The 25805-nt window shown below is 40.1% G+C and overlaps 2 protein-coding genes across 3 annotated transcripts; one reads left to right on the forward strand and one right to left on the reverse strand.

Moving 5' to 3' along the window:
* Positions 1-16212: 16212 nt before the first annotated feature.
* cetn4 (centrin 4) lies at positions 16213-21986 on the reverse strand. Its single transcript, XM_030062451.1, has 5 exons — positions 21872-21986; positions 21460-21615; positions 18948-19076; positions 17832-17969; positions 16213-16494 (listed from the first exon to the last, which is right to left on the reverse strand). The coding sequence occupies exons 1-5, from the start codon at positions 21872-21874 to the stop codon at positions 16405-16407; spliced, it is 516 nt and encodes a 171-aa protein (XP_029918311.1). The 5' UTR covers positions 21875-21986; the 3' UTR covers positions 16213-16404.
* A 160-nt stretch (positions 21987-22146) lies between these two features.
* bbs12 (Bardet-Biedl syndrome 12) lies at positions 22147-25198 on the forward strand. 2 transcript variants are annotated; one of them, XM_030062450.1, is made up of 2 exons: positions 22147-22207; positions 23068-25198. In XM_030062450.1, the coding sequence occupies exon 2, from the start codon at positions 23080-23082 to the stop codon at positions 25027-25029; it is 1950 nt and encodes a 649-aa protein (XP_029918310.1). In that variant the 5' UTR covers positions 22147-22207; positions 23068-23079; the 3' UTR covers positions 25030-25198. The 2 variants fall into 2 exon arrangements, with proteins under 2 accessions (XP_029918310.1, XP_029918309.1); XM_030062449.1 differs by having other exon boundaries at positions 22174-22328.
* The last annotated feature ends 607 nt before the right edge of the window (positions 25199-25805 follow it).

A 25805-nucleotide genomic window follows, 5' to 3' on the forward strand; every position in this document is an offset into this window, starting at 1 on the left:
CTCAACATTGTCATGAAGATTTTGATTTAAATGTGAGGAATTTGATTTTTGACACTCCTGCGGTATTGAAAAATCAGTATTTACAAATATTTCTGATGTTAACATATCTTTCACAGTCACATCTTACAGTAAATTTCCTCGGCTGTGACATACTGTCAGTGGTTGTCTCAACAACTCAGTTACCTTTAGTCAGGGGATTGATACAATGTGAAAGAACCTCAAATGACAGAGTACCCACATCTGTTTGATGCTTTCAGAAATATTATATTAATAAACCAGAGTCAAGCGCAACCCATGTTTTATAACTTCTTTAATATTGTCAATAGTTACAATTATTTGAATGAAAATATTCCTGTATTGCAATAAGAAATATCAAACATAGTATATGAAATATGGCATTGTGGACTTAATTCTTTGAGAACTATAAACATGCCAGTTTGAATAAATTAACTTAAACATTCAGTATATCTATGTATAAAAAAAAAAAAAAAAATGCAAAGTTTACATCTTTCCACTAGGTGGCAGCAAAGCAGCTTTCCTGAGAATACATTCTTGTGAGTTTGAGTGACTTAACAACCATTATCTAAATAAATATTAAATAAGTTAAATATTTGGAAGGCTACATTGCCTTTGCCATGTCTAGCATCTTTTCAGAGTAGTGTCTTCTCCACATTCAACCCCTCATCAGCACTGGACAGTTTTTTCTCAAGCCATTAGTCTGGTCAGGGCCTGAGGAAGGAAAAAGAAACATTTAATTTTCACATAAACCACTCAACATTATTTCCATACACATCAACAATAACTGACATGCAGTGTTCAAGATGTACTGCTACTTTTTCTAATGTCACAATAAACCCAAATATTTGACATAACCTTGACATAACCTGTTAAAATTGAAAAAGGACATTTCCCATACCTTTTGAATGAAAGATTCCAGTGAAGTCATAAACTCCTTGGTGTTTGTCTTTGGATATGAGCTGCAGTTGCTGCAGGGTGTGGGCTAAAGGGAGACAGGTAAACACCGGAAATTAATTTAATAAGGTTCTACTACGGCTGCTACACATAACACACAGTCTGCATACTACTATTAAATAATCAATTATGAGTAAATAAGGAAACAGATGTAGAAAAAAACAATTATAAAATTTTCTCTTACCAGTCTTCCTGATTTACAGTTCACACCTTCCACCTGGAATAGAGGAAAGAAATGTGTGAGTTTGAAAATAGTGTCCTAGTAATATTATACCAAACTTGAAATGCATTTGCAAATGTAATAGTACATTGTTGAATGCGTCATTCATCCTGTTTACTTACAGTCAGTGGATGAGAAAGACCCCTGCTAACTGCTCTGTGGTAGGTATTATCTGTAGCATTGAGCTGCAACGCGCTTTCCTGGAAACAGCACAAGGCATCACAGTCCTGTAATAAAGAGAAAAAAAACAGCGACGTGTAAGTTTGTGAATACAACATCAGCACCACACTTATACACACTGACTTAGGCTGCGTTCACACAGGACCAGGCATTGCAACGTGACTGGCCACCACGGCGACACCACGGCCACAACTTTTTGTCAAGCAGCTCACACTGCCTCAGCCAAAATGCACTATGCACATTAACAAAAGAGACTACTTGCATTTTTGCCACAATGCCTGATCCTGTCTGAATGCAACCTTAGGCAGAGCTAGTGCCTTGCTGTGCACACCGAGCTACACAAGTTGTTCTGTTTTCCCTCGTGGCTTTTTCTTGTTTTCTCTCCTCGACACATTCACAGCCTCCTTGACACACAGTCTGCATCTCAGCACCTCTACACTGTCAGTAAAGTCATGCGACACTGCTGGTTAATCACTGCCTGTCCTCGTGAGAGGTTGAAACTGGCAGTATATTTTACTGACCACAGGAGGGCACCACTTGTCTTGTAGTTGCATTTCATTCACTATTATTTGGTGTCACGGCAAATAAAGCCCATGGAGCATCAGCAGCTTGAGCAGTTTTGATGGGCAAGCAGTGGAACAATAAGGGTGGAGTTTATCCAAATGGAAGGAATTATTGTGAATAACATAGTGGGCTATAATAAACCGAAAGAATACCGACAAGATGCTGTACACAGTTGTTAACATATACAGTTGCACTTTATCTATCTCTATTGGTGAGCAGTAAGAATTGCAACAACATCTATATGAGCTACAATAATCAAAATAGTTCAGGGGAAATGTAGACTCAGCTGCCAAATGCATAGAATAAGCACATGATTAACGTTTTTGTCCGACAGTGACCAGCGGTTCACCGGGCCAGTCTTTATCAAGCTGGATCAAATTCTAAATAATGCCAGTTTTCTGTGGTCTAAATTTACCCAGCCATCATAAAAAACCTAACTGGGACAAAGTTGCACTTATTCAAGTCAATGTACGGTGAAATTGTAGCAGGAATCAAATATGAAAAGTACACTGAAATATCATATTTACAGTATATTTTTGAGACAAATCATAATTCTGTTGGTATAGTAGCCTGTCAGTAATTTTAGCTGTAGTTTAATTTTGTACTATTAGTATTTTTTTTGAGATGGTGGATGTTTTACTGCATAACTTTCCTTGTGTAAATGCAGGAAAAAAAAAAAAAAAAAACATTTTCCCTGCATCACTACCATCAAAACATTTCCAAGAACGCTGGTTGTGCCTGTTTCATGTCGTGACTTTATCATAACTGAGACTTTCCAAACACTGAAGTTTTTTTTTGTTTGTTTGTTTCACCTGAACTGAAACTAATTATGAACTCAAAAAAATGTTTCCACTATTTTAGGTTTCTGCTCACAACACTGCCTTAGATGTTTTCTCTGAATTACTTCCCCCAGTTTGACAACTTTCTTTAACATATTTATGCAAAAGGTGGTGAGGTGACTTCTTTTTCCACACTGAGAATACTGTTTGTTTCTGTTTGGACCCTCATACCGCAAAGCGTGACCTCACAACTGTGAACCAAACAGGTTAGGGGTCACATTTTTACTCCAAACATTACTTGCGGTTGTTCTGCTATATTTGGAAAACCAGGTTGGCGGGGTATCTCATCACAAGACAACAACAACAGTCAGTCATGTATCAATTACAGAGGGCCAAACTGATTCTCAGATATTTAAGTGAGATTGTGTAAATGTTGTAGTGCTTGTTGTCCTGTGTGGCAAACCTCTAAAAGAAATGTTTAAAAGATTATTCGGTCGGTGTGTGTCAGCGCAACTAAAAGTTTCTTAAACGTAGGCCATCTGCACCAAGACCACCAAGACAAATACTGTTGAAATAATTGCATTTTGAGAACAAAATTGTTTCTATTCCGATTAGTGAACTAGGAATCCTCATCGTTTTCAGGTTAATCTAAGCTGCAGCTGGCTAAATAAAAGTACATAAAAGTAAAAAAAAGCAGTATAAAAAAAAATAGTATAAAATGGTATAAAACGGTTGAGGAAGATGATTGAGTCAAATGTTTCCTAACAGTGGAGAACGTCTTCAGCTTGTGAGGTGGTGTGAGGAAGTATCATGGTTTTGTCTGCCTCGTGTGTGATTACTCATCACATTTCACTTGAGAGTGCAACAGTGGCGCTTAAGAAAAAAAAAAAAACAGAGTGAGCAAGCTCTCAGGTTGACTCACTCGAGAGCATAAGTCTGACAAGAAAGCAGGCACAACTGAATTTACAAGTAATGCTATCGATTTTAATAGATATGGGTTTGAGGTCAAGTGTGCAAGATCTGATTTTTATCCGGGACTAAACGCTGCGTGCTTCAGGGAGCGATTACAGCTGCTTCTGTTCGCATAAAAAATTATATATGCATTTGTGGTGTTGTGTGGTATGGGATAAAAGCTACCGCCAAATGATCTCGACAGATTTGGGGTCAAATTGTGAAAGCGTATCTCCAGTTTTGGTGAGTCTCATGTTTTAACCAAACTTGAAGCATTGCAAATAAACGACAAACAAATATCTTACCACCCTGCCTGCCAGCGAGAGTCCTTCAGAAACTTGTGAATAAACCCTAATGCTTGGTGGTCGAGCTAAAAATCAGGATTCTGTTTTTTTTACCTTTCTAAAATTAGACATTTTTGAGATGCACGGTGTTCATCCATCAGCTATATGTTATGGTTCTTTGCACGTCTGCTTTATTTTCAATTGAATGTTGTGTCTCAGATAATGTATGACAGCTAACTAATTTGTTTGTAAATCAGTTAACTAATGCATCAACATAAAACAGGAGAAGTTACATTATTATTCATTGTAATGATTGATTATTTTTGAGTAAATTTTTCTTTTTTTTTTCTGTAAAATTACATGATTCCTGCTGTCTGTACTGTTATTGTAATCATTAATTTGGTCGGTAAAATGATCTATGCCTGCTCATTATTTTGCAATGTTTAATATTTATGTTATATTTCAATTTACTTAATTTTAAGGTATTTTTTTGTATTATTTAGCTGTGACTGTGTTGGACTATAGCTTGTGTTTTGCGTCTAATTGAGAAACGTGTTATGAGAATGTGTTAAAAATCACTCACTGCAAGCCCGCAAGTTGTACCTGTCTTTGATAGGTTATTAGTTTAGATGTTTACAGTTGAAAATATGAGAATGCTCATTAGCACCACAGATTTGACACCATATGATATATACTCCTACAACAGGCTACCACCAGCACATGGCAATTAGTAAATGCAGTACAGTGGGTGGGAGAGCAACAACAGTGAGTAAGCAACCACAAATATGAATGTCAGGCAGTACAGATTCCCAAAACAGTGACCCTAATGTCAACGATAAGGCAAATACAAGTTTTGTGAACCTACCTCAGCATCGGATGGTGGAGTATTTAGCACCGACCCACCGTTCTGCAAGACAGGAACCGACAAAAGTGTATTTAGTCGCACTGTTAGAAGTCATTCACAGGCAAAATGTGAGTAAACGTAAATCTAGATTAACCTACCTGCAAGCTTCCATTCAAATGTTTCAAGTCCTTGAGGATCATTCTCAGTTTGAACATTACTGTGTTCCTGCGTGGTGCAGCTTCGACCAGAGCGTAGCAGCTGACTGCGAGGAGGCACAAAACAGCGAGCTTCATATTGTCAGTGTCAACGGCAGGCACCAGATCACCAAAGGATGCGAATTGAAAGATTTACTGGAAATGCAGACAGTCGCCTCTCTTACCTGTTTTATACTTATCCCTGAGGACACAGGAAAACCACTCGCTCAGGCTGTTGGAAATCTGCAGAAACTGGAGTGTGAGTAATGAAATTTTCTTTTCCACTGGCAGTCACCACTACGTGAACCGACGGTGGCGTCAAGCGGCGCGTGCGTGGGGCCTATAGGTGCAAGTGTGTGAACTCAAACATGCTTCAGCAGGAAACTACAGGAAGACGGCACTTCCCATTTTCATTTTGAATCAGTGGAGCCGCAGCGATACTGTGTCATAGGTAGCCATCGTAGGTGTGGTAATGACAACCTGAATGTGCTCACTGCATCATGCCACCTACACAAACACACAGAGCCTGCTGCAACAACAGGAAATCCTTTTGAAGTGCTTTTACAACAGAATGAGACCTAAGGGGACCCAACCATGTTTCCTTGGTGCGGCAGGAAGTCTTCTGGTCCAGAACGGAGGATAATCTCACACTAAACTAAGGAATATTATTTAAGACCTGGCTGCATTGTGCTTTATTTTATTTTACTTTTATATCTCAATCTTGTTCTTCATGGACAAACTCTCCTGTCATTCACTCTACAAATACTTTTTTGTCATATGTTCCATTCAAAACTGTAAGGGAATGCAATTGTCCATCTGGTCCAGTGCTGTAAAAACACATGAATAAACGTTGTTTCTTGAAGGTATTGATGGTTGTTCATCTCCTGGTGACTAGCAAGAGTTCAAATTTCAGTTACATAAGCACCTTTTTATTTAGCATTTTATCAATGGTAACACTGCCAGAGCAGATTAGGATTTTTAAAAACTGCCGCACTGCGATTCACAAGCTGGAACCACGGGGCCAGCTTGAAAATTGATTACCAAAGTGAAAACAGTGATCAGAAAATCTGTCGTCCTGAATCATTAAAGTGCAGTCAGTGTCATCAAACGGTGCACTGACGTTACGGAAAATTAACCGCTGGAAGAAGCAGATCTGTAGGAACCGTCTTGTGGCTTTATGACTATTCTCAAAGCTACTTATACCTTTTTTTTTTTATTTTAATTTGAGGTAACTAAGTTTTTTTACTTCTGAAAGTCACTTGTCTGACACTGAAGAAAGTTGCATCTGAAATCAGAGAAATGGGTGTGGTTTGGTATTTTTTTTTTTTAATGCTATGAAACTCCTGGTGAACATTCAGACATTTCATATGATAAATTACTCATGAGGGCTGTAAAGGCACAATAACCATGAAGTCTCCCAACTTTTGGAAGTCTTAGCCTTGGAGAGTTAATTGCAAAAAAACGGTAAAAATTTAACAAGGAACGCCCAGTGAGGAGCGCCTGTGTAAATTGATAGTGATGAGGGAGGGAGATTTATATTTTCTTTGAGAATTCAGAAACAACACTTGTCACTGAACACAAGTAAACTGCGGTTTAATGTCTATAAGGCATTCAAGTTAAATAATAAAATCAAATTCTTCTTCGTTGGAGGATGAATTGCACAAAATCGCTCTCATGCCAAACTCTGAGACGAATGCACCTGCAACACCGGCGAAGGAGAGGAGTTTTTTTACTGCTGCCGGGTTTACTAAACTTTGATCAACACACTCATGCCACTAACATCCCGTAATAAAAATCCAGTTCCGCATATTTGGTGGCCAATCCTCAGCATCACATTTGATTGATATGTATCAGTATTGTAATTTTAACCATGGTGACAAAAAGGAAATTTCAGAAACCTGTTGAGCTGACGTCTGGCAGATGTTTTGCATATGTCAAAATTGACTCAGGATGTGTTCGTGTTTTTTCTCTTTTTCACGTCCCACTATGTGATAGACTAACCTTAAGGCGAATGACTGACATGTTCCAACTGATGCATGCAGGAATTCTTTTATTTTCATAATGTTCCACCTGTAGGTAGATTTTATTATGTTAATTAACGACATCACAATTTACCCTATTGCTCATACTGTCTGTTCATAGTAATATCATCCAGACTGCATATATTTTGGATTTTTAAATAATCAGTGATGATATTTTTATCTTGTCTCCGTCTTTGTTGCTAAGATGCCAAAGGTCACCTGTCAATCAAACAGTGTGTGTGTGGGGGGGGGGGGGCTATGACGTCTCTGTCCTTGGATTTTCTGTGTGAGGAAATTTGAGTTTCTGTTTTTTTTTATTTATTTATTTATTTTCAGCCACGGTGGCTTTCGCTGCTCATTCTGACCTCCCAGTTCTTCTTCTGTTATTTCCAAGCAAACCACAATCGCAGCCCACCGAAACAAGGAAGGCATCTCTTCCTGTTCGCTAGGAGGATTTTTCCCTGGGAAACACCTACCGGACACATGGTGTTTAGAACAGAAAACTGAGCAAAATGTACATGTTTTAAAGAGTTATGGAGGAATTGACACAAAACACATTTTGACTCAACTGTCAAAAACAGTGGAGTAAGCAGGAAATTGGACGGTTAAGTCTACATTGTTAAATCAACCTTTAACAATTTTGCATATTGCACCTTTAAGCCACTTGGCGTGGATTTAATCAATATTGCTTTATGCCTGTTGCCTGTAGAGAGCAACCAAACAGTAACCTGTGTGGAAACATTGCAGATTATTAATTTTCCCTGAAGTTTGCCCTACTCCAAATTATAAAATTGGGGAAATTTAGCGGGTGCGCGATATTAGTCAGGCGGTGTGTACATGTACACAACCAGAAGACACACACCGCACAGTCGCTGTGCATCGACAGTATCCTCTTGCACAATTTCCCTCCACACATAGACACACACACACGCACACACACACACAGTGTCTGTCTTCTGCAGCCCGAGAGGAGGAAGTGAGAGTGAGACTGAGAGAGAAAACCCCTCTTGCCTGTTCTTTCTCTCTCAGCGTAAGGGAAAAGGTGGGTGGGGGCTCCGACTGGTCTGAGCGGTGCATCATCCTCTTGCGAGGAGTCCCCTTTTGTCATGCATTTATGAAAGGGAAAATGTGTCCACAGGTACAATTGAAATTCACACGAATTTTCCTTCAAAACCCACCTGGCGTCTATGACAACAGGTTCTATCTGTGTGTGTGTGTGTGTGTCTGCCTGAAGCTCTTACTAAGCAGATTTGTGCAAGGAGCATGATGATGTCTTCAGATTCAAATGATGTACCTGTTTGTGTGTGTGTGTGTGTGTGTGTGTACAAAAAAATGAGTCAAACATGTTTCCCTGGCCACAAAGGAATCACATGAAATCACTAGAAAAATAGTCTGACGCTGAAATAGCACAGCGCGCAGCAGGGGTGTGCAGATTGGGTTGTATAGTTTTATCTTGAATTATCCTCTGATCCAAAGATGTTTAACTCGGACATCTTTGGTGACCCAATCCTTCCGTTGCGGAGGAATATAATCCGCATCATAATCTGCATTTCGGAGGTGTCATGAAATTCGGCGAGACTGAGACCTGTTGTGCTGGTGAGGAAAGCTCTGAGGCCCGGGCGAAGTCACGGAGCGAGAGCTGCTGTTTGTGGTCAGCCAGGGTGTTAAACACAGCAAAACACATGCGGCTTGACGCCAGCCAGGCTTCCGGCTATCAGAGGTTTAACTGTGAACGGCAAAGTAACCGACGAGCACGGGTCAGTGTTAGATTACGGTTTCATTTTGTCATGTTCTCCTCGTTGAACTTGAGGTGAGGTGTGAACCGTGAAGCAGAGGCTTGAATGATCAGTTTCTGCAAAAGTGGCAAAGCGAGCTCAGAAATATGACATCATGTGACGTGTTGAATTTAAACATGAACTTAAACTAGAAAAGTATCTGTTGTGTGAAAAGCTGAAGTACAGGAGATGAGTGTCATATTTTGTTTCAAGGTAAGAATGTGAGCATAAACAATTATTGGCAAAGTTATTTTCCAAAAGTGTTATTTAAACCTCCCATTCATGTTGACATTAATTTTGTCATTACAATAAAATAAGCCATAGGTTATTGATAAACTAGGTGTCTTTTTGTCCTCTGTTTAAGTAACATTAGATATGCTTTAAGGACGCCGTGTGCCATCACCAGAGTTTGTGTCTCTACATGCGGCTGGGAAAATCTCTGTTAACCCCTGAACGTCAAATAAAAAAAAGATTATTCTTATACAATTAACATCAAAGTGCTGGAGTGACTGTGTGAATGTCTGATGTGGAAAAAAAGGGTTGGTAGCTATCGAACTGATTAGGGTCTGGATCAATTTCATATCCGCCAATATCTGGATTTTGAGCCCACATACATTAAATCATGCGTACAGTCTGATCCGGCTCAGTTTCTGATGACTAATACTGCAGTTTTTTATTCACACTGCGGCCTCTTCATATTAAGCTGCCTGGCTTTTTTTTTTTTTATTATTATTAATAGTAAATTGAAGTAGCTGTAATTTTACTGTTGTCCGCTCTTTAAATTTGGCCATTTTCATACCAAAGATTCAGTGATTCAGTTTAGTCTTGTCAGCATGGAAAACATTTGAACGACAGTTTAGATTGTCATGTGAAAATAAAGCTCCGACTTGTGAAATTCCTTTAGTGTCAGCAGCTTTTTAACACACTCCACCTATTCAAATGACAGGGGAAAATCTACATTGCGTGTACGTTTCTGCAAAGCAGCTTATGCACAAAGAAGTCATTTACAGAAAGCATTACAGGCAAATAAAACCTGGTGTGAAATTCAAATTTGATTTTTTTTTTTTTTTTTTTTTTTTTTTTTTTTTTAGGTTTTGCACAATGTTTCTATGTAGCTGTTCTGTCAATGTCAGCAGGTATCTGACATTTACAGTGCTAATACTGCCTTTTTTTCTTACATGATGATGTCCATCCAAGGCGCCTGTACAATACATGTAAAAAATACCTGTTTTTTTTTCTTAATTTTATACTTTTTGCTGCTGCCATGATGTTTTATTTTGTGATTTTAAGGTTTCCCTCCAGTCAGAAATGTGTTTTTCTTCTGTTTCTGTCTCCTAAAACGTCTGATCTTGACTCTACTGACTTGTCTCTGTGCAAAGTTTGTACCTAGAAAGGTGTTTTCACACTCCTCAGCTGAAAGTGGAGGTGTGTTTGTGCGTGTGTGTGTGTGTGTGTGTGTGTGTGATTCAGACGGACCTTGGGCCAGCTGGATCTGCTACGTGACAAATCAGTATATCAATATCATATCAATATTAGTGTCGAGATTCGCTGAAAAAAAAAATTTAATACTGGCACAGTATTAAATGTGATGGTCACCAGATGGGACGTCCTGCTTCTGTGTAGTCAGAGCTGACCCACGTGAGGGTTTTATTCTCAAAAAAGGAACAAGACCAACTTGAAATGGCCGCTTCGCATGAACAATGTTCGTGTAACTAAGAGATTCACAGCAAAAAAAAAGAAAAAAATGTTTAGATTGTCAGATATGACATGATTTTGTGGTGGACAAGACTTGCGGAGTGCCAGCAGGCAGAGCGGCATTTGCGTATTCATAGATCCGTGCGTTTTTTAATGAGGGCGAGATTTAGAATTACATTTGAGCCGTTCTCAGGTAGTAAAGGCTGTTTTTGATGGAAAATGCTTGTAAAGATGTGATATCGATGATCAGAGATAATTTTTTGGATCACAGCCGGAGGGAGGCTTTCAATTCTGTTATCTAGCACAGTATCTAGCACTTATTCAAGGTCATGACCTTCATTTTAACATTTGCTTTGAAGTTTGCTTTGAAGTACTCGTATCGCCGCCGCATTAACTTCGATTTTTCCTCGTTCTTGTTTTATTTTGTAACTTCACTACTCGGTTACCTCTGTTGTCCTCTCTGTGCAAACTAAACAAACCAGAGCATGCCGTGTAACTGCTAACTGTACACCAACTGTATATATGTCTCTGTACTGTGAGGTGCACTGTGACTGTAATATCTGTCACCGTGAAAACTGGCCAGATGTGGATGTGTGTGGGTGACTGAACAGAAATATTAGTCATCTTTTTGCTGCTTTTCACCTTTCATGCCAAAAAGTGAGAGATAAGCCGTTGAGAAAAAAAAAAAAAAAAAAAAAAAAGATCACCATACTTTAACCCAACAAGTTCATGTTTCACACTCTTCACACAGTCAGGCTGATTTATTTTGCTCCCCCCGTCTTAACTAGTTTACTTTCTCCTCCCACTTGCAATAGTACCATTTCCGACACTGCGGTCTCCTCTTAGTAAACACTTTGCATTTCCAGGTTGGGGGGGGTGGGTGTGAGGTTGAAAGTTTGCATGCATCATATCCTAGGCACACCGCCAATAACTGTTTTGTTTGTTTTCTTATGAATATACACAAAACTGAAAACATTCACTGATTTAATAATGGCTTGCACGCACAGCACAAGGTAAAGTGAAGGTGATTTTTTTTAATGCTGGAGGAAAGCAAGCAGAATGCCTGATATTACCGTAAGTGTACAGGAAGAGCACGCAGATGGCGTGGGTGGGGGATCGCCTCTTTTGGTGCTCTTCGTCGGCACCGCCGCCGGGATGACACAGCTTGTTTAAAACGTTTGGTTAGTTATTTCATTGTCATCTTTAGCGAATTCAAAGAACTTTACAATTTAATTTTAGGAGTAAAGTATTTGGTAAAGTACCAGGTTGCCATCTAATGTTTGGACGTTTTTTATGATGTAGAAATCAGTTTAATTGGTAAAAATACAGAGAGTGGGTGGTGAAATTTGGAAACCAAGAGTCCTTATGGTCTGTGGGTGAAAAAAAAAAAAAAGTTTGTTTTGTGACCTGCGCATGCGGCAGAATTGTTCAAAATGCAGCAAAACAGCTGTGAGTTTGACAAGGCCATGCAAATTCAGAGATGTTCAGAGACGGGGTTAATTAATCAATGACTCTCTGAACTGATTAGTGTGAATTTCACGCAGAAGAAAAATCTGTTTTGTTGTGATCTTAAGGTGTGATCACACCCACAGGTTGTTTTCTTCAGTCTGAATCACTGTGGGAAAAATGATCTTGTTGCTTTTGATTTGTTTAGGCTCACGCTGCATATTTACAATCAACATAAGGCTTGTAAACAAAAGCCACGTGAACTTAAAAAAAAGCAAGTTGCTTTTTTAAACTGAACAGAATTGAACAGATTATTTAGGTAATCATGGTAGACTCATCAACACACAAAAAAAAACTAGATATCAGCATCAGTCCAGACTTGTTTTGATGTCAACAACACGTCCTTACACCTATTAAACCTTGTGATTCGGGGTCATTTCCTGTTGTTTTTGGGATTATATTCTCACTCCTCACAAATTGCACTGCAGTTCACTTCTTAAAGGACCAGCATTCACACTTTTAGGCATCGTGGCGCTGCCAGTCAGGTTTGAACGGTATCATTCTTGCCGGTCACACAAATCTAACTAAAGGAGGAAATGCTTGAGAGTTCGAATGATTCACCTCAGATAACTTCACTCAACCCACTGAACATCAACGGCTCTTCCGGCGTGTAACGCGCATCCCGCTCAGACAAGGTTTGAATCCGGCCCAGACACTCTGCTGCCTGTCACCCCCTCCCTCTGCCAAGCCTTCCTGTCTCGCTCCGCTGTGACCGTCTGAGCAGACTCTTTCCAAACTCTTTCCAACGTTAAAACCAGAGAAGCAAGTTTAGGATGGAAAGCACCTCCAACACCTGGAGCTGCTCCACCCACGGCCGACCAGAGAGCCACCGACGGAGAGCCGGAGTCGGAGCCCAGCAGGAGCTCTGCCCGAGTTAGAGGCTCACCTCCAGCTCCTAATCTATCACAACACAGTCACTCATGTGGGTGACCAAAGGCATCCAAGGAATTAATATATTAACTGTACACTTAATGTATTTTCTGTGGTTTATATCTAATTATTTATTGTACTGATAAATTTAGATCAGGGGGTTTCAGACTTTGATTGATTTTCGATGAGCTGCAGATCACCATCTGATGATTGATTGATGATGATTATGATAATTTTCCCTCTGATGTGAAAATATATTTTCAACACTGACAAATAATAAAGTGGTGAGATTAGAGCAATTTAGAATAAAATTCCACTTATGTACGTATCTATCTCTCTAATCCCTTTTATGTGTGTATCTATCTATCTGCGCACACACACACACACACACACACACACACACAAACACAATTATGTATATATATGTGTGTAAAGATGTCTACACTCAGTGGCCACTTTATCAGCTCCACCTGTATAATCTAATCCAGTCTAATCCAGCTGTTGTGCCATAAAGTTTCTTCTCCTGCTGCCTATAATGCTCAGGTTTTCTTGTTGTCACAGTAACAGAGGTGTTCATTCACTTCCATGTTTGGCATTGAGCTCATAGTTAGTGCTGCTTTTGGACTGGACTGCATTTTACTGACAGCTGTTTCCACTATTCTGCCCCCCTCATGTATTTTAAATTAAGAGGACAAAAAATTAGAAACACCTCTCAGTAAAATGTAGTCCAGTACAAGACCTCTGCAAACTACAGCCTCAGTAATAAACACAGAATTAAATTCACACATTCTCCACAATGTCAACGCAAACTGAACATGATTAACTTTCCTAAAAGGTGGAATTTATGGCAGAGCTGCTGAGCTGAACAGAATTAGACTGTACAGGGATTTTTCCCCCAGGGTAAGATAAAGTTTAAAAAACAGCAAAAACACTCATGAGCGCCTGATTCGCCTGATAAGGTCTTAATGCTGATTGGCTGATGAGCACGACAGATCTACCTGCGCAGGCTGAGCAGGACGGCGTGTGGCACAAAAACTGCATCAGGTGTGAAAAAGCAAAGCTGAAAGAAAAACCCCAGGGCAGAGGCACGGAGCTGCACCATTCCTCTGCCAGCATCACTCAAATATTCATCCTCAAGGCTGTTATACTTTTTTATACAAGGGTTACAGACATACAATATGTATACAGACTAAAAGGTTTTCTTCAAAGCGATAAAAATAACAGCAACAGCTTGAATGCATCTTTGAGGAGCAGCAATTAGATGATAGATAATTGCAATCAACAATCTCAGAAAGAGTTGATTCACCACACTCTAAAACACTGAAAATGACAATATAGTCACAGTTTCAAAAACATTTTACAACCACCTACTGATGTTAGATAACCCAGAAATAAGTTTAAGATCTATACTTAATTATTAAGAAAGTGGCTGAAGTGAAAAGGCAAACATACCACGCATGCAATCACGTCTGGCCTCTTCCAGGCACAATGACAGTTTTTACTGAGAATAACACTCTGTTCAACATGACTTTTAGAAGAAGGGGGCTTGCAAAAAAAAAAAAGGAGGCTGCATGCACTGTGACACATTCTTGACCTTTTGGAGTCAGTTATATGCCATCTTTTACCAGCAGCGATCAGCCCTGCGACGGTTAGCTGTTTTGGAAATTGATCATTTTATGGGAAAAGAACAGCTGCAGCTGAGCAGTGGGAGTACTTAACAGACTGAAAGATGTGAATGTCGAATAACCACAAGAGTAGGGGAATAACACCCAGCTGAGGGGCTGTGGAGCGCTTAAAGGCCACGTTAACTGCTGCTGCACAAAAACATCCAACTCCAGCTGGAAAGTTTTGCTCTAAAGGCAGATATCCGCTCAAAAAAAAAAAAAAAAAAAAAAAAAAAATTGACACCTACAGCTCTGTGCAAGTAAAGCCCTTTGCTGAAGTTACAACCATGTTTTAAAGAACATCATGTGTGGTTTTCACTTATTAATGATGTATTGCAGGGTTTTTTTATGCAATCAGGATGTAGTAGCATTTCTGGGCTTTCTGGAATTAAGATGTATTATTTAACAGCAAGTCTCAGGGGGCTGGACAGCTTTTTGGATGAAGGCATTTCTTCTCATTGCACCAGTTTGGACAAAATGGCCTAAACTGCCAACCAGGAAGATGTCGAGAGAGACGATTTGCCCCTGCAGCGGTAACCTGTTTTTCTGCTCAAACGTGGAATGCGGTGTACTTTCAAGTCTGAGGTGGACAGATCTGAGTCATGTGAGGTAAGACATGATGAGCTTTTTGAAATACTGCCTTTTTGTTTTGCCTCATCTGTATCACTTCCATGTTGCAGGTCTTCGGCTGTACAGAGCGAGCAGTCAGTGGCATTACACTGACAGCTTACACACATCCACTTTAGTTTGACGAAGCTGCTGTGGTTCACGTGTAAAGTCAGTGCAATATATCCTTTTTTAAGGGGAAATATCATGAATTCTAGTTTATCATTCAGTGTCTCTCAAGTATTATAAAGGAACGAATAGAATAAAAAAGAATCCACTCTGTGAAGGTTTTGATGTGATTTTTTTTTTTAAACCACGGCTTAGATTACCTATCCTTAAAAAAAAAAACACCCAGATTTATTTTCTTTTTGTATGGTCAAGCAGTTTTGTATGAGTAGGAGTTACATTTTTCAATAGGTAAAACTCTCATCTTGGGACAAACCTCCTCATATTTTCCATCTGATGTTCCTTCGCTGTCTAGAACAGGTTATCACCACTTTCACAATCAACAGTAGGCATCCTGAAAATAATAGACGGCCGTCTGACGGCGCGGAAAAAGACGTCACTACAATATCCTGTTTATTTTAACAAGGTATGATGTTTGGGCCAAAACCAGACTTTCGCTGTCTATTATAATCAATCACAGGATCATCTTTCCAATGAAATGGTCATGTAAGCAGAGCAGCGTAGTGAACCTGCAGCAGATGATAAATTAGGTTAGCAGCAGTATGAAGTGAGAGTCACTTTTACTGGATTACTCATTCCAGTTCACGTTTGTCATTTCTATCTACAGTAACATTCTGGTTAATCGAAGTCGACTTAGTCATATGGCTTTCGCTGTTTGTATCAAGGCATTTGGGCCATTTTTAGCATGCAGTGCTTTGCGATGTCTGATACGGTGTTCACTGCTTCATCATTAGTTGTCCAGGGTTGGATTTACATTCAATAACTGGAGGGGGGAAAAGTAAAACTACGCCAAGTGTTTCCAGGATGCACATCTAGCTTCACTGGGGAATATCAAGCCTTTTGCTACTGTGCTAACCTTGAGAAAATATAAGCTACAGGTAAAACACACTACACAACCAACCACAGTGTAATGAAATATATTTATTTGTCTTGCATTGTACAAAAACATCTGTGCAAAGATATGTTCAAATTCTTTATTTACAAAGCAAAGAGCTGCAGAGGGTTAAAGCTCCTAAAGCTACTGTATAAACTGTCCATGAGAGAACCAAAGGCAAATCTTCAAAAGAACAAGACACTGACGGAGACGGAACGCTCAGTACAGACTGGTCTTCTTCATCATCCGCATGAACTCCTGCTCGTTGATCTCGCCGTCTCCATCTCGGTCTGCCTCGTCAATCATCTCCTGACAAATCAAAGGGGGAGAAAAAGCACAAAATTCAGCTGCAGAAAGGTCAAACACAAACAGTCACTCTTGTGCCTTTTCCCCTCCCCAGTACTGAAATCCTGCTGTTAGATGAGCCTCACATGTCAGGATGAGAGAGAAGAGGCTTAAATATGTCTTCTGGTGTAGCTTTAATTGACCAACAATGTGTGGTACATAACTCATCTTATGGGACAAGAATTTGCTTCTGTCACATTAAATTCAAGAATGTAAAGGTATTACAGTTTAACAGTTTATTTATTGGAAGTGGTGATTCCATGGGGCCGAATCAGTTCCTGAATCCCAGGGTTCTGCCACTTGGTTTCTTGGTTTCATGGTTTCAAGCCATACTATCTGTATATTTCATATTTATTATTACCATCGGTATATTTCACATTTCACATCTCATATTCTTAGGTTAATTTATTGTATATACTTAGTCCTTACTGTCTTTATTGTATATATTTAGTCTTTATTGTATATACTTCTTCTTAATTTTATTTTATGTTTCTATTGATGCTGCTGTAACGTGGGAATTTCCCAGTTTGGGATCAATAAAGTAAATCTATCTATCTATCTATCTATCTATCTATCTATCTATCTATCTATCTATTAAATTGAGAGATGAGAGGAATGTAATCTACGTAATGTGTATCGGTCCTGTTGTATGCTGGGCTTTTTTTCTAAAGGTTAGGCCGCTGATAGCCATCGAGTCTCACTGTGTCCAGTGGACTCCCACTCGTCTCTGTTACTGACTCAGTACTCAGTTGTACAAGTGAATACGACATTTGGGCAGACAATAATAGAAGAGAAAAGAGAAGCCCTCATTAGGAACAGCCACTCTTCTGATTCTGGAATTGGGATAATTTCTAATCTTGTGAAATTAAATAACCACCATCCTGTAGGTCTCTAACATAATTAAAAGGGAGGGAGATTATTAGCTCAAACCAATTTTGTTTATGTGTGCGTGTGTGTGTGTGTGAGTGCTCTAGCAGCCGCTTTGCCAGGTGACCAGCTTCTGTTTGAAAGTCCTCTGATTTTAAGACTTTTGGAAATTGCCTGCCTGAGCAAACCATTTACCCACAGCAGCTTGATAATGTGAATAAAATGAAACTGTGAGGTGATGAATGTTGATAATGAGTTTTGCACACAGTATCAGCATGGGTGCTCCAGTGGGAAGTAGAATATCTGAAAACTCAAATCAAACACTGTAAACTTGTGTTAACAAATTTAAGAGCATTTTAAGGAAAAACAAACCAAAAAAAGAGGTCTTTTCCACACGACAAAAACAGGCTGGGTGTCCGTGTGAACCACGTTACCTGTAATTCTTCATCTGTGAGGTTCTCGCCCAGCTCCTTGGCAACTCTCTTGAGATTTTTGAATGAGATTTTCCCCGTGCAGTCATCATCGAACAACCGAAAGGCCTTCAGTATTTCCTCTTTCGAGTCCTTTTCACTCTAGTAGACAGAGAACCTGTTAGAGCAGCAGTTTCTGCACACATTACCAGAGACTCCTTACAAATGAAATCCTACGAGTGAGACAAGAATAACTAATATTACGGCAACATTTCCATGACCAATATTTCTTTATATTCAAATAATACATCAGAGTTTCTAGTAGAGGTTGACTGATTAATTGGTTTGGCTGATAAAGTGGCACCAAGAGGATGTTTTACAAACTGATGGTTTTGGTGGAACTTAGCTCCGATTGTGGCTGATGGCTGATAAATGACACAAAAATGACTTTGTCCTTCGGCAAAGTGCACATTAATAAGTAACTTAAATGGTTCACATATGAACAACAAATGAATAAAATAATTGTTTAGATACTGTAAACAATACTGCCACAATAATGATAAAAAAATCTGCAGTCCAAAATAATATAGTGAAATTATTTCTACTGTAAAGCTCAACACTGCAGACAAACTGCATTTCCTCCATTAAATTATGAAACTTCTCCACTGGAATTAGTGGCTTTAAAGTTGAGATATTGCTCATCAATCAATCAATAAAATAGAGCTCACACCCACAGAGTTATATTACAGGCTAGATTTTTTTTTTAGGTTTGATTTTCAGTTCCAGATTTATTTGGTGATTACTTTGAGTTTGATGTTTGGTGATGCAGATTTATTTATGTATTTGTTTATTGCTTTGGTTTTGACTTTGACCCTCAGTTCACCAGTTATCCAGTATCTAATGAGACAAATATAGCTCATTTCCGACAGTGTCAAATCTATTTTTTGGGGCGTGGGGGTGATGTGGGAGGGTTATATCCACCCGTTTAACAAGGCACTGTCTTTTTCCTGCCACAAACTATCGTTATTACATCGGCTTTAAAAATACACCGTGGTCGACCTGTAGTTTCGAGACCAGATGAGAAAAAAAAAAAAAAAAAAAAAACTCAGCACAATTCCATGACAACTGTTTTTCACTCACCATTTTCTGTGTCATTATACTGAGAAAGTCATTGAAGTCAATGGTTCCGGAGCCCTCCTTGTCTATGTCTGCGATCATCTTCTTGATTTCTTCTTTCTTGGGTTCAAAGCCAAGCGCTCGCATGGCCACCTTCACACACACACACACACACACACACACACACACACACACACACACACAAACACAGCAGCCAGTGTGTGAGGACTCATCGCTTGGTGACATTTACTCGTGTGTGTGTGTGTGTGTGTGTGGGTGTGTGTGTGTACTAGGTATTGCTAATGTCGTGGGGACATAAATCTGTTTACACAGTCACGTTGTGGGGACTCGCCTCCCTTATGGAGACAAAAAGCAAGTCCCCATAAGTGAAAATCATTAATTTTAGGGTGAAGACTTGATTTAAAGCTAAGATAACTTTAGGGTTAGGTTAAGGTTAGGGTTAGGCGGGTAGTGGTTAGGGTTAAGGTTAGGATAAATCTCCAGGATAGATAGATAGATAGATAGATACTTTATTCATCCCGAAGGAAATTCACAGTTTTCAGCAGGATCCACAGAGTACAAGATTAAGTAAATCAAAAATAAAGAATAAGTAAATAATAAATAAAGAATAAAAGATGACCCTGGAGATCTAAAGATCTAAGTACCCAATGTGCAAAAAAACAATGTGCAAAAAAACAATAAAACCAGTGTGCATCGATGATTTACAGTGTAAACAGATGATAAATAAATAAATATCACCCAGATGATAAATAGATGATAAAAAGCCAATAAAACCAGTGTGCATCGATGAATGTAAATGAATGTAAGTCAATGTAATGTCCCCAGAAGTGATGGAAACCGACATGTGTGTGTGTGTGTGTGTGTGTGTGTGTGTGTGTGTATGTGTGTGTGGCACATTTGCACAGCAGGGGCCGGATTCTCCAAAGGTTCTTAAGATTAAATTTCTTCTTAAGAACCACTTTTCTTCTTAAGTTTGGGTTTAAGAAGAATCTTAAGATATTTTGAATTCACAAACAAAATATCTTAAGAATCCAAACAAAAGATCTAAGAATGTTCTCAACTTTATTCTTAAGATTTTTCTTAAGAATAAATGGGATTCTTGAAAGAAATGATCTTACTATTTTTCTTAAATAGTATCGTAACTTTAAGACAGGTAAAGGGCGTCTTAAGTAACCACATGCTGTGTGAAGGTAAGCTATTTTTCAAACATCTTTGATTAATTTAGAGCCAAATTTGATTATATAACATAGATTAATGTAGTAATGCCTTAATAATTTGACACTGTATATGTTAACATAGTGATAATTGTTATCTAAACTGTAATTCAGCCTAATATCTAAACCAGTATTTAGACACATATAGGCACATACACTACTCACAAAAAGTTAGGGATATTCGGCTTTCGGGTGAAATTTCAGGATGAACCTAAAATGCATTATAACCTTTACAGGTGAACTTAATGTGACCTTCTGTAAACTTTTGAATGCACATGTCCAACTGTTCAGTGTTTCAGTACTTTTTGCACAAGTTGCTGTTCTCTAACAAGGAGTTTAACGGCAAAATTCACATCAGGTGTTTGATGCTCCAGCTCATCGAGGTCGTATCATTAGGGAACGGCTGCTGGAGACTGGGGTACCTCAAATGGAGTGGCCTGCTCTTTCTCCAGACCTGAATCCCATAGAAAACCTATGGGATCAGCTGAGTCGCCGTGTAGAGGCTCGGAGCTCTGTACCCCAGAACCTCAATGTCCTGAGGGCCGCCCTTCAAGAAGAGTGGGATGCCATGCCTCAGCAGACAATAAGTCGACTTGTGAACAGCATGAGACGTCGCTGTCAAGCTGTAATTGATGCTCAAGGGCACATGACAAGTTATTGACACTGACATTTTTTGTTGTGGTATATCCACCACTGTTGTTGGCTTTTGTCTCAAGAAATTGTTTGAGATGAGGAAATCACCAATGTATGCTTCTACTTAAATGCCCTACTTTCATGATATAATATCACTGTAGCGTGAACATTTTACATTTTCCATAAATTTCACCCAAAAGCCAAATATCCCTAACTTTTTGTGAGTAGTGTATATTGTTTCTGAGTCTATATGAGGACATTTTGCTTAGCCACCAGTCACCACTCATGTGTCAATTATATTTAGATTCCATTAACTAATAGGTTAGTAATATCGTCGCTGTCCAACACAAAGTATGTATCTCAATTTTTGAGAAAACACTTTTATAACATCAAATCAAAGTTGAGACTATAATGGATATTGTTTTGTTGTATTTTAGATGGAACTGCTGTGGGTTGCAGCTCGAGGCTGTTTGTTTACATAAAGGTAGAGAGTTGAGAAGTTCGTAAGTGGAACAAATTAAGAAGTTCTTAAGATAATGGGCAGTTCTTAAGAAAATAATGGGGAATAGCACTTGAGAACATTCTTATGAACTTCTCATTTTTTTCCTCTTACGAAAGATTATTAGTAAGAACTTTTTGGAGAGTCTGGCCCCTGGTCAGGACCACACCTTGAGCTCCTTGACGTCTATCGTGCCCGTGCCGTCCGTGTCGAACAGGTCGAAAGCTTCCTTGATCTCCTGCTTCTGCTCCTCGGTCAGCTCGACTTTGGGTCCCGCTTTCTTCCTCTGGCTGGCCGAGGAAGTTGTTTTTCTGTAACCCGAGGCCTAGCACAAACAAACGAGAACACACATAACCACCTGTAACAAGTGAGTGGGTCTAAAATAAAGGATCCATCGCGGAGAGTGACGGCCATACTGGTGTGACTCTGTTAGCTTCTGTTAGCCACCGCCACCAAACACACACACACAGCGTTAGCATGCTAAAGTTACAGGCTAACTACTTTTCAACTTTAGCTTAAAGTTTCAATCCTTTCTGAAGAGACAATGCTACGAAATACCATACATTCATATCACCGTGTACCATTTGAAACAGTGAATAACCCGGGAACACTTCACTGTTGTTATGTGATGAGCGGATGTCAACAAAGTGAGCAGCGACGGTTGTAAGTTTTTTTTTTTTTTTCCCTCACGGTAAAGTGACACGGACGATATCCAATCACACGCGGCTAAAACGTCACTGTCAGTGCCCGTTGACCAATCGTAAAGTTAAATGGGCGGGACAGGACAGCGCAGGCCAATGGTTTAGATCGTTTGTTGTCTCCTAGCAACCGGCATAGTCTGCGCAGGCGCACTGTGCCGCGCAGGCAGAGAGAGAGAGAGCTCGGCTGCGGAGGATGTGCAGGACAGAACAAAGCAGGTACCGCTTCATCCCCTGTGGCCGGATAAAGTTTATTTTGCAGGAAAAATGTTTGTGGACACGCTCCTGCTTCTCGGAGCCACGACAGCCTCGTGGCAGACAAGCCGAAGTCACAAATAAAGTTAGTGTTTGTCCTACTTTTGAGGCATTAGCAGCTAGCTTAGCTTACAAGCTAATGCCCCTCATCCACTAACAGATAGATAGATAGATAGATAGATAGATACTTTATTCATCCCGCAGGAAATTCGCAGTTTTTCAGCAGTGTCCACAGATTACAGATTAAATAAATCAATAAAAAAGATTAAAAAAAAATAAAAAATAAGATCTAAGTACAACCCAGTGTGCAAAAAGCAATGTGCAACAAAAAAGAAAAACAGAAAAAACCGTGTGCATGGGTGTATAAAATGTGCATAGAGGTAGGTCAATGTGCAAATTTAGAAGAAATATACAGTATACACATGATAAATAGCAGTAAGCAATATAAACACTATAAACAAGGATATATATAAAAAAAAAAAAAATAGAAATATGAACAACCTGCAAATTCAAAGCAGCAGTGAACCACATGACAAGCGCCTGGCAGGTGTTTTACTTGCTCTTGTTGCCTTTTGTTGGTGTTGACATGTAATACAATGTCCTTGTCACTTTTATCACTGTTATGCCCCACAGTGAAGCGGCACTGAGCTGCTTTTAGTGATCTGATGGTGAAACTAATGATGTCTTTCTTTGCCCAAGGCTGTATTAACATTGCACAATTGCATGTTGTAGTGAGCGAATGTTTATTATTATTATTATTATTATTATTATTTTGGCTGGAATGTGAATAAAGTTAAAACCTCACCTGCTCTTGCACAATTCAGGCACGTGGAGTCATGTTTGGAAGTGCAGTGGTAAACCAGCGGCAGCATGTCGGGCTGCAGGAGCTGTCAGCGCTGGCCGGAGCCACGCGCTCCTGTTTGGGCCCCAGCAAAAACTACAAGTTCATCCAGGATGAGACGAGTGGGGAGTCGACTCTGGTTTGCTCCTGCTTTCGCCTCCTGGAGAACCTGGATCTGAGCTGTGCAGTGGGTCAGCTGGTGAACGAGACCGTACAGTCACACCAGAAGGTCTATCGTTCAGGATCAGGGTCCCTGCTGTTTCTCGCGGGCGCATGGAGCCGTGCTGCCTTGGAGTGCCTTCAGAGAGGGATTTCGATAGCACACATTATCTCAGCGATGTCAGAAGGGATGGATATATGCTTGGATGTGTGCAGAAAGTACAGCGTCGCAACTTCGGCTCTCTGTGCTTCGCCCTCAGAGAACTGCAGTGCAACGTGTCAGGTTTTGGAACGTGAGCTGTTAAAGAAACCTGCTGGCAGGGCTTTACAGGTATCGTCCCTTACCCGAGAGACACCAGAAGTTAGTCACAAAACCCGCAACACCAGTGGCCGTCAAAGAGTAAAGCTCACTCACAGCAGACATTTCTATGAGGCCAAATCTGAAAAGGTTTCCACGGTGCCACGACCTCATTCTCAGGACTCTAAAGATGTTGACATCACTCACATTGCAGGGGCAGTGAGCCACGGCTGTGATGACTCAATGAGTTTAGTGGTCGAGGCAAGTAGGTTGCAAACAGAAAACGGCGAGCAAGATTTCAGCCGCTGCACATTTGACATTACTAAGGTGGTGACGTGCATCCTGCCTGGTTTACCAGAGGAACGTGCTTGTGTTTTACCCGGCTGTGTCGTTCTGCTCTCCGCCGAACAGGCTTCAGTTGCGCTGCACGTGAAGGACCAGCGCTTGAAAGTCGCTCTCATTAACGGAGATTTATCTGAGACGTACCGCCACCTTGGCTTCAACAGGCCAGCTGGTGTCAGACAGGTGACAAGCATGTCGGGTTTGGGAAGTTTAAGCAAAGAGGAGGAATGGTTGGAAAGCGTTTTGACATCTTTGTTGAAACTGAGTGTGAATCTGATATTAGTCAGCGGGGTTGCTTGTGAAAAACTGATTCAGCGCTGCTACACTCATCATATACTTGTGGTTGAGAAAGTGAGGGCCTCCATTTTGAGGGCCTTTGCAGATGCAACAGGAGCGGTCCCCGTGACTTACGCCACACAGCTGAGTAAGCACTGTGTCGGCTCTGGGGTGCAGGCGGCCGTGTGGAGGGATCTCAGCAGCCAAGAGAAGAAGTCCTCAGTCGCCGTGAACATTTCTACGAACAACAACACCGGACTGGTCACAGTGATCCTCACCAGCTGTATACATGGCAAGCTGCAGGCGCTGGAGGACCAGTTTTGGGCTTGCGCGTATCGTCTGCACCACGCGCTGAAAGACAAAGCGCTGCTGCCCGGCGCCGGAGAGATAGAGATGTTGTGCGTTCATCACCTTAAAAAACGAGCGCAGCACCACGTGAAGCCCTCCAGGGAGAGCGGCGAACAAGCCAACGCAGGGAGAGCAGCCAGCCCTTACAGGCATGTGGTGCTGCACCTCATGGCCGATGGCTTTATCGACTACATCTCCACCGTTATGGTTAACACTGGAAGGTGTACGAAAGTGAAAGCCTGGACTGCACTGAGCCAGCAGCTGCAAAACTCAAATGCGGCATCAAACTTTAGCACCAAAGCCTTGCTGGAAAGTGAAACGCAGGGTGGTACGATGTCCCCTGATATGAAATCAAATGAAACGGCAGCAGGGAAAGTCTACGATAATTTTAACGTGAAGGTGGAATTATGGAGAAAAGCTTTAGATCTGGTTTTCCTCGTGCTGCAGACTGATGCAGAGATCATCACAGGCGTAGACCATAAAACAGTCGGCACACAGTCGGCAAATCTAATGCTGTTGTGATTTTTTTTTTTTTTTTTTTCCTTTTCCGGGGTTACCATATTTGACTAGTGACTAGTTTTCAGTTTGCAGATGGAAAAACCCGAGAAGTATTTTTAGACACTTGGTAAGTTTTTCACAGAGAAAAAAAAAAAAAGGTGTCATTAAAAACCTCAACAATGTCACAAGGAAGTCAGTGGTGACAGTGAAAGTGTTAATTAAAGCATTTTTGAATGCAAATGTTATTTTTACAACCAGCACATGCCGTAAATGAAATAAAATATTATTCAGTTGTTTTTCTTTACTTGTAATCATGTTTTCGCAAATGTTCACCAATTTTACTGTTAAAAAAAAAAATATATATGATGCAATTACAACCATAATATTTTGCTTAGATGCAATTCTGCTTCCTATATTCAACCACACGGGGGAGACAAATGACCAAGTTACGTCAAAGACTTGTAGCTCGACCCCTGATCCACAGTGCTTTACAATACACGGTGTGCAACAGTAGTGCTGCCTTTAATTGCAACATAGCCAGGAGGTCAGAGGTCAGATCAACAAACACTGCCATGTTTTTGCTGTGTCCTCTGAAAGATTTTTACCAACAAGTAAGGTTATATGTATTAGATTTTTTTTTTTAACACATATAATGTACAAGGTTTTCTTCCATACGATTAAACTGTAATTAAGTTGAGACATTTCAAACTCCATTGTCCCAAACCAGACAAGAGATTTTTAAATTACCTACATTTAGCTTCGTTATTTTGTTTTATTGTCTGCAACTCGCTTTTCTTACT

Source organism: Myripristis murdjan, chromosome 10 (assembly GCF_902150065.1).
Source record: "Myripristis murdjan chromosome 10, fMyrMur1.1, whole genome shotgun sequence".
Taxonomy (NCBI): domain Eukaryota; kingdom Metazoa; phylum Chordata; class Actinopteri; order Holocentriformes; family Holocentridae; genus Myripristis; species Myripristis murdjan.

What these genes read in the sequence shown, in the direction of transcription:
- cetn4 (XM_030062451.1), bottom strand. An exon ending in GTATAATGACACAGAAAATG is followed by an intron (nt 17,970 to 18,947) that starts GTGAGTGAAAAA and finishes TCTGTCTACTAG; the next exon opens with AGTGAAAAGGACTCGAAAGA. An exon ending in TCACAGATGAAGAATTACAG is followed by an intron (nt 16,495 to 17,831) that starts GTAACGTGGTTC and finishes TTGATTTGTCAG; the next exon opens with GAGATGATTGACGAGGCAGA.
- bbs12 (XM_030062449.1), top strand. Translation starts at nt 22,185, where the DNA reads ATGTGCAGGACAGAACAAAGCAGGTACCGCTTCATCCCCTGTGGCCGG. An exon ending in AAGCCGAAGTCACAAATAAA is followed by an intron (nt 22,329 to 23,067) that starts GTTAGTGTTTGT and finishes TGCACAATTCAG; the next exon opens with GCACGTGGAGTCATGTTTGG.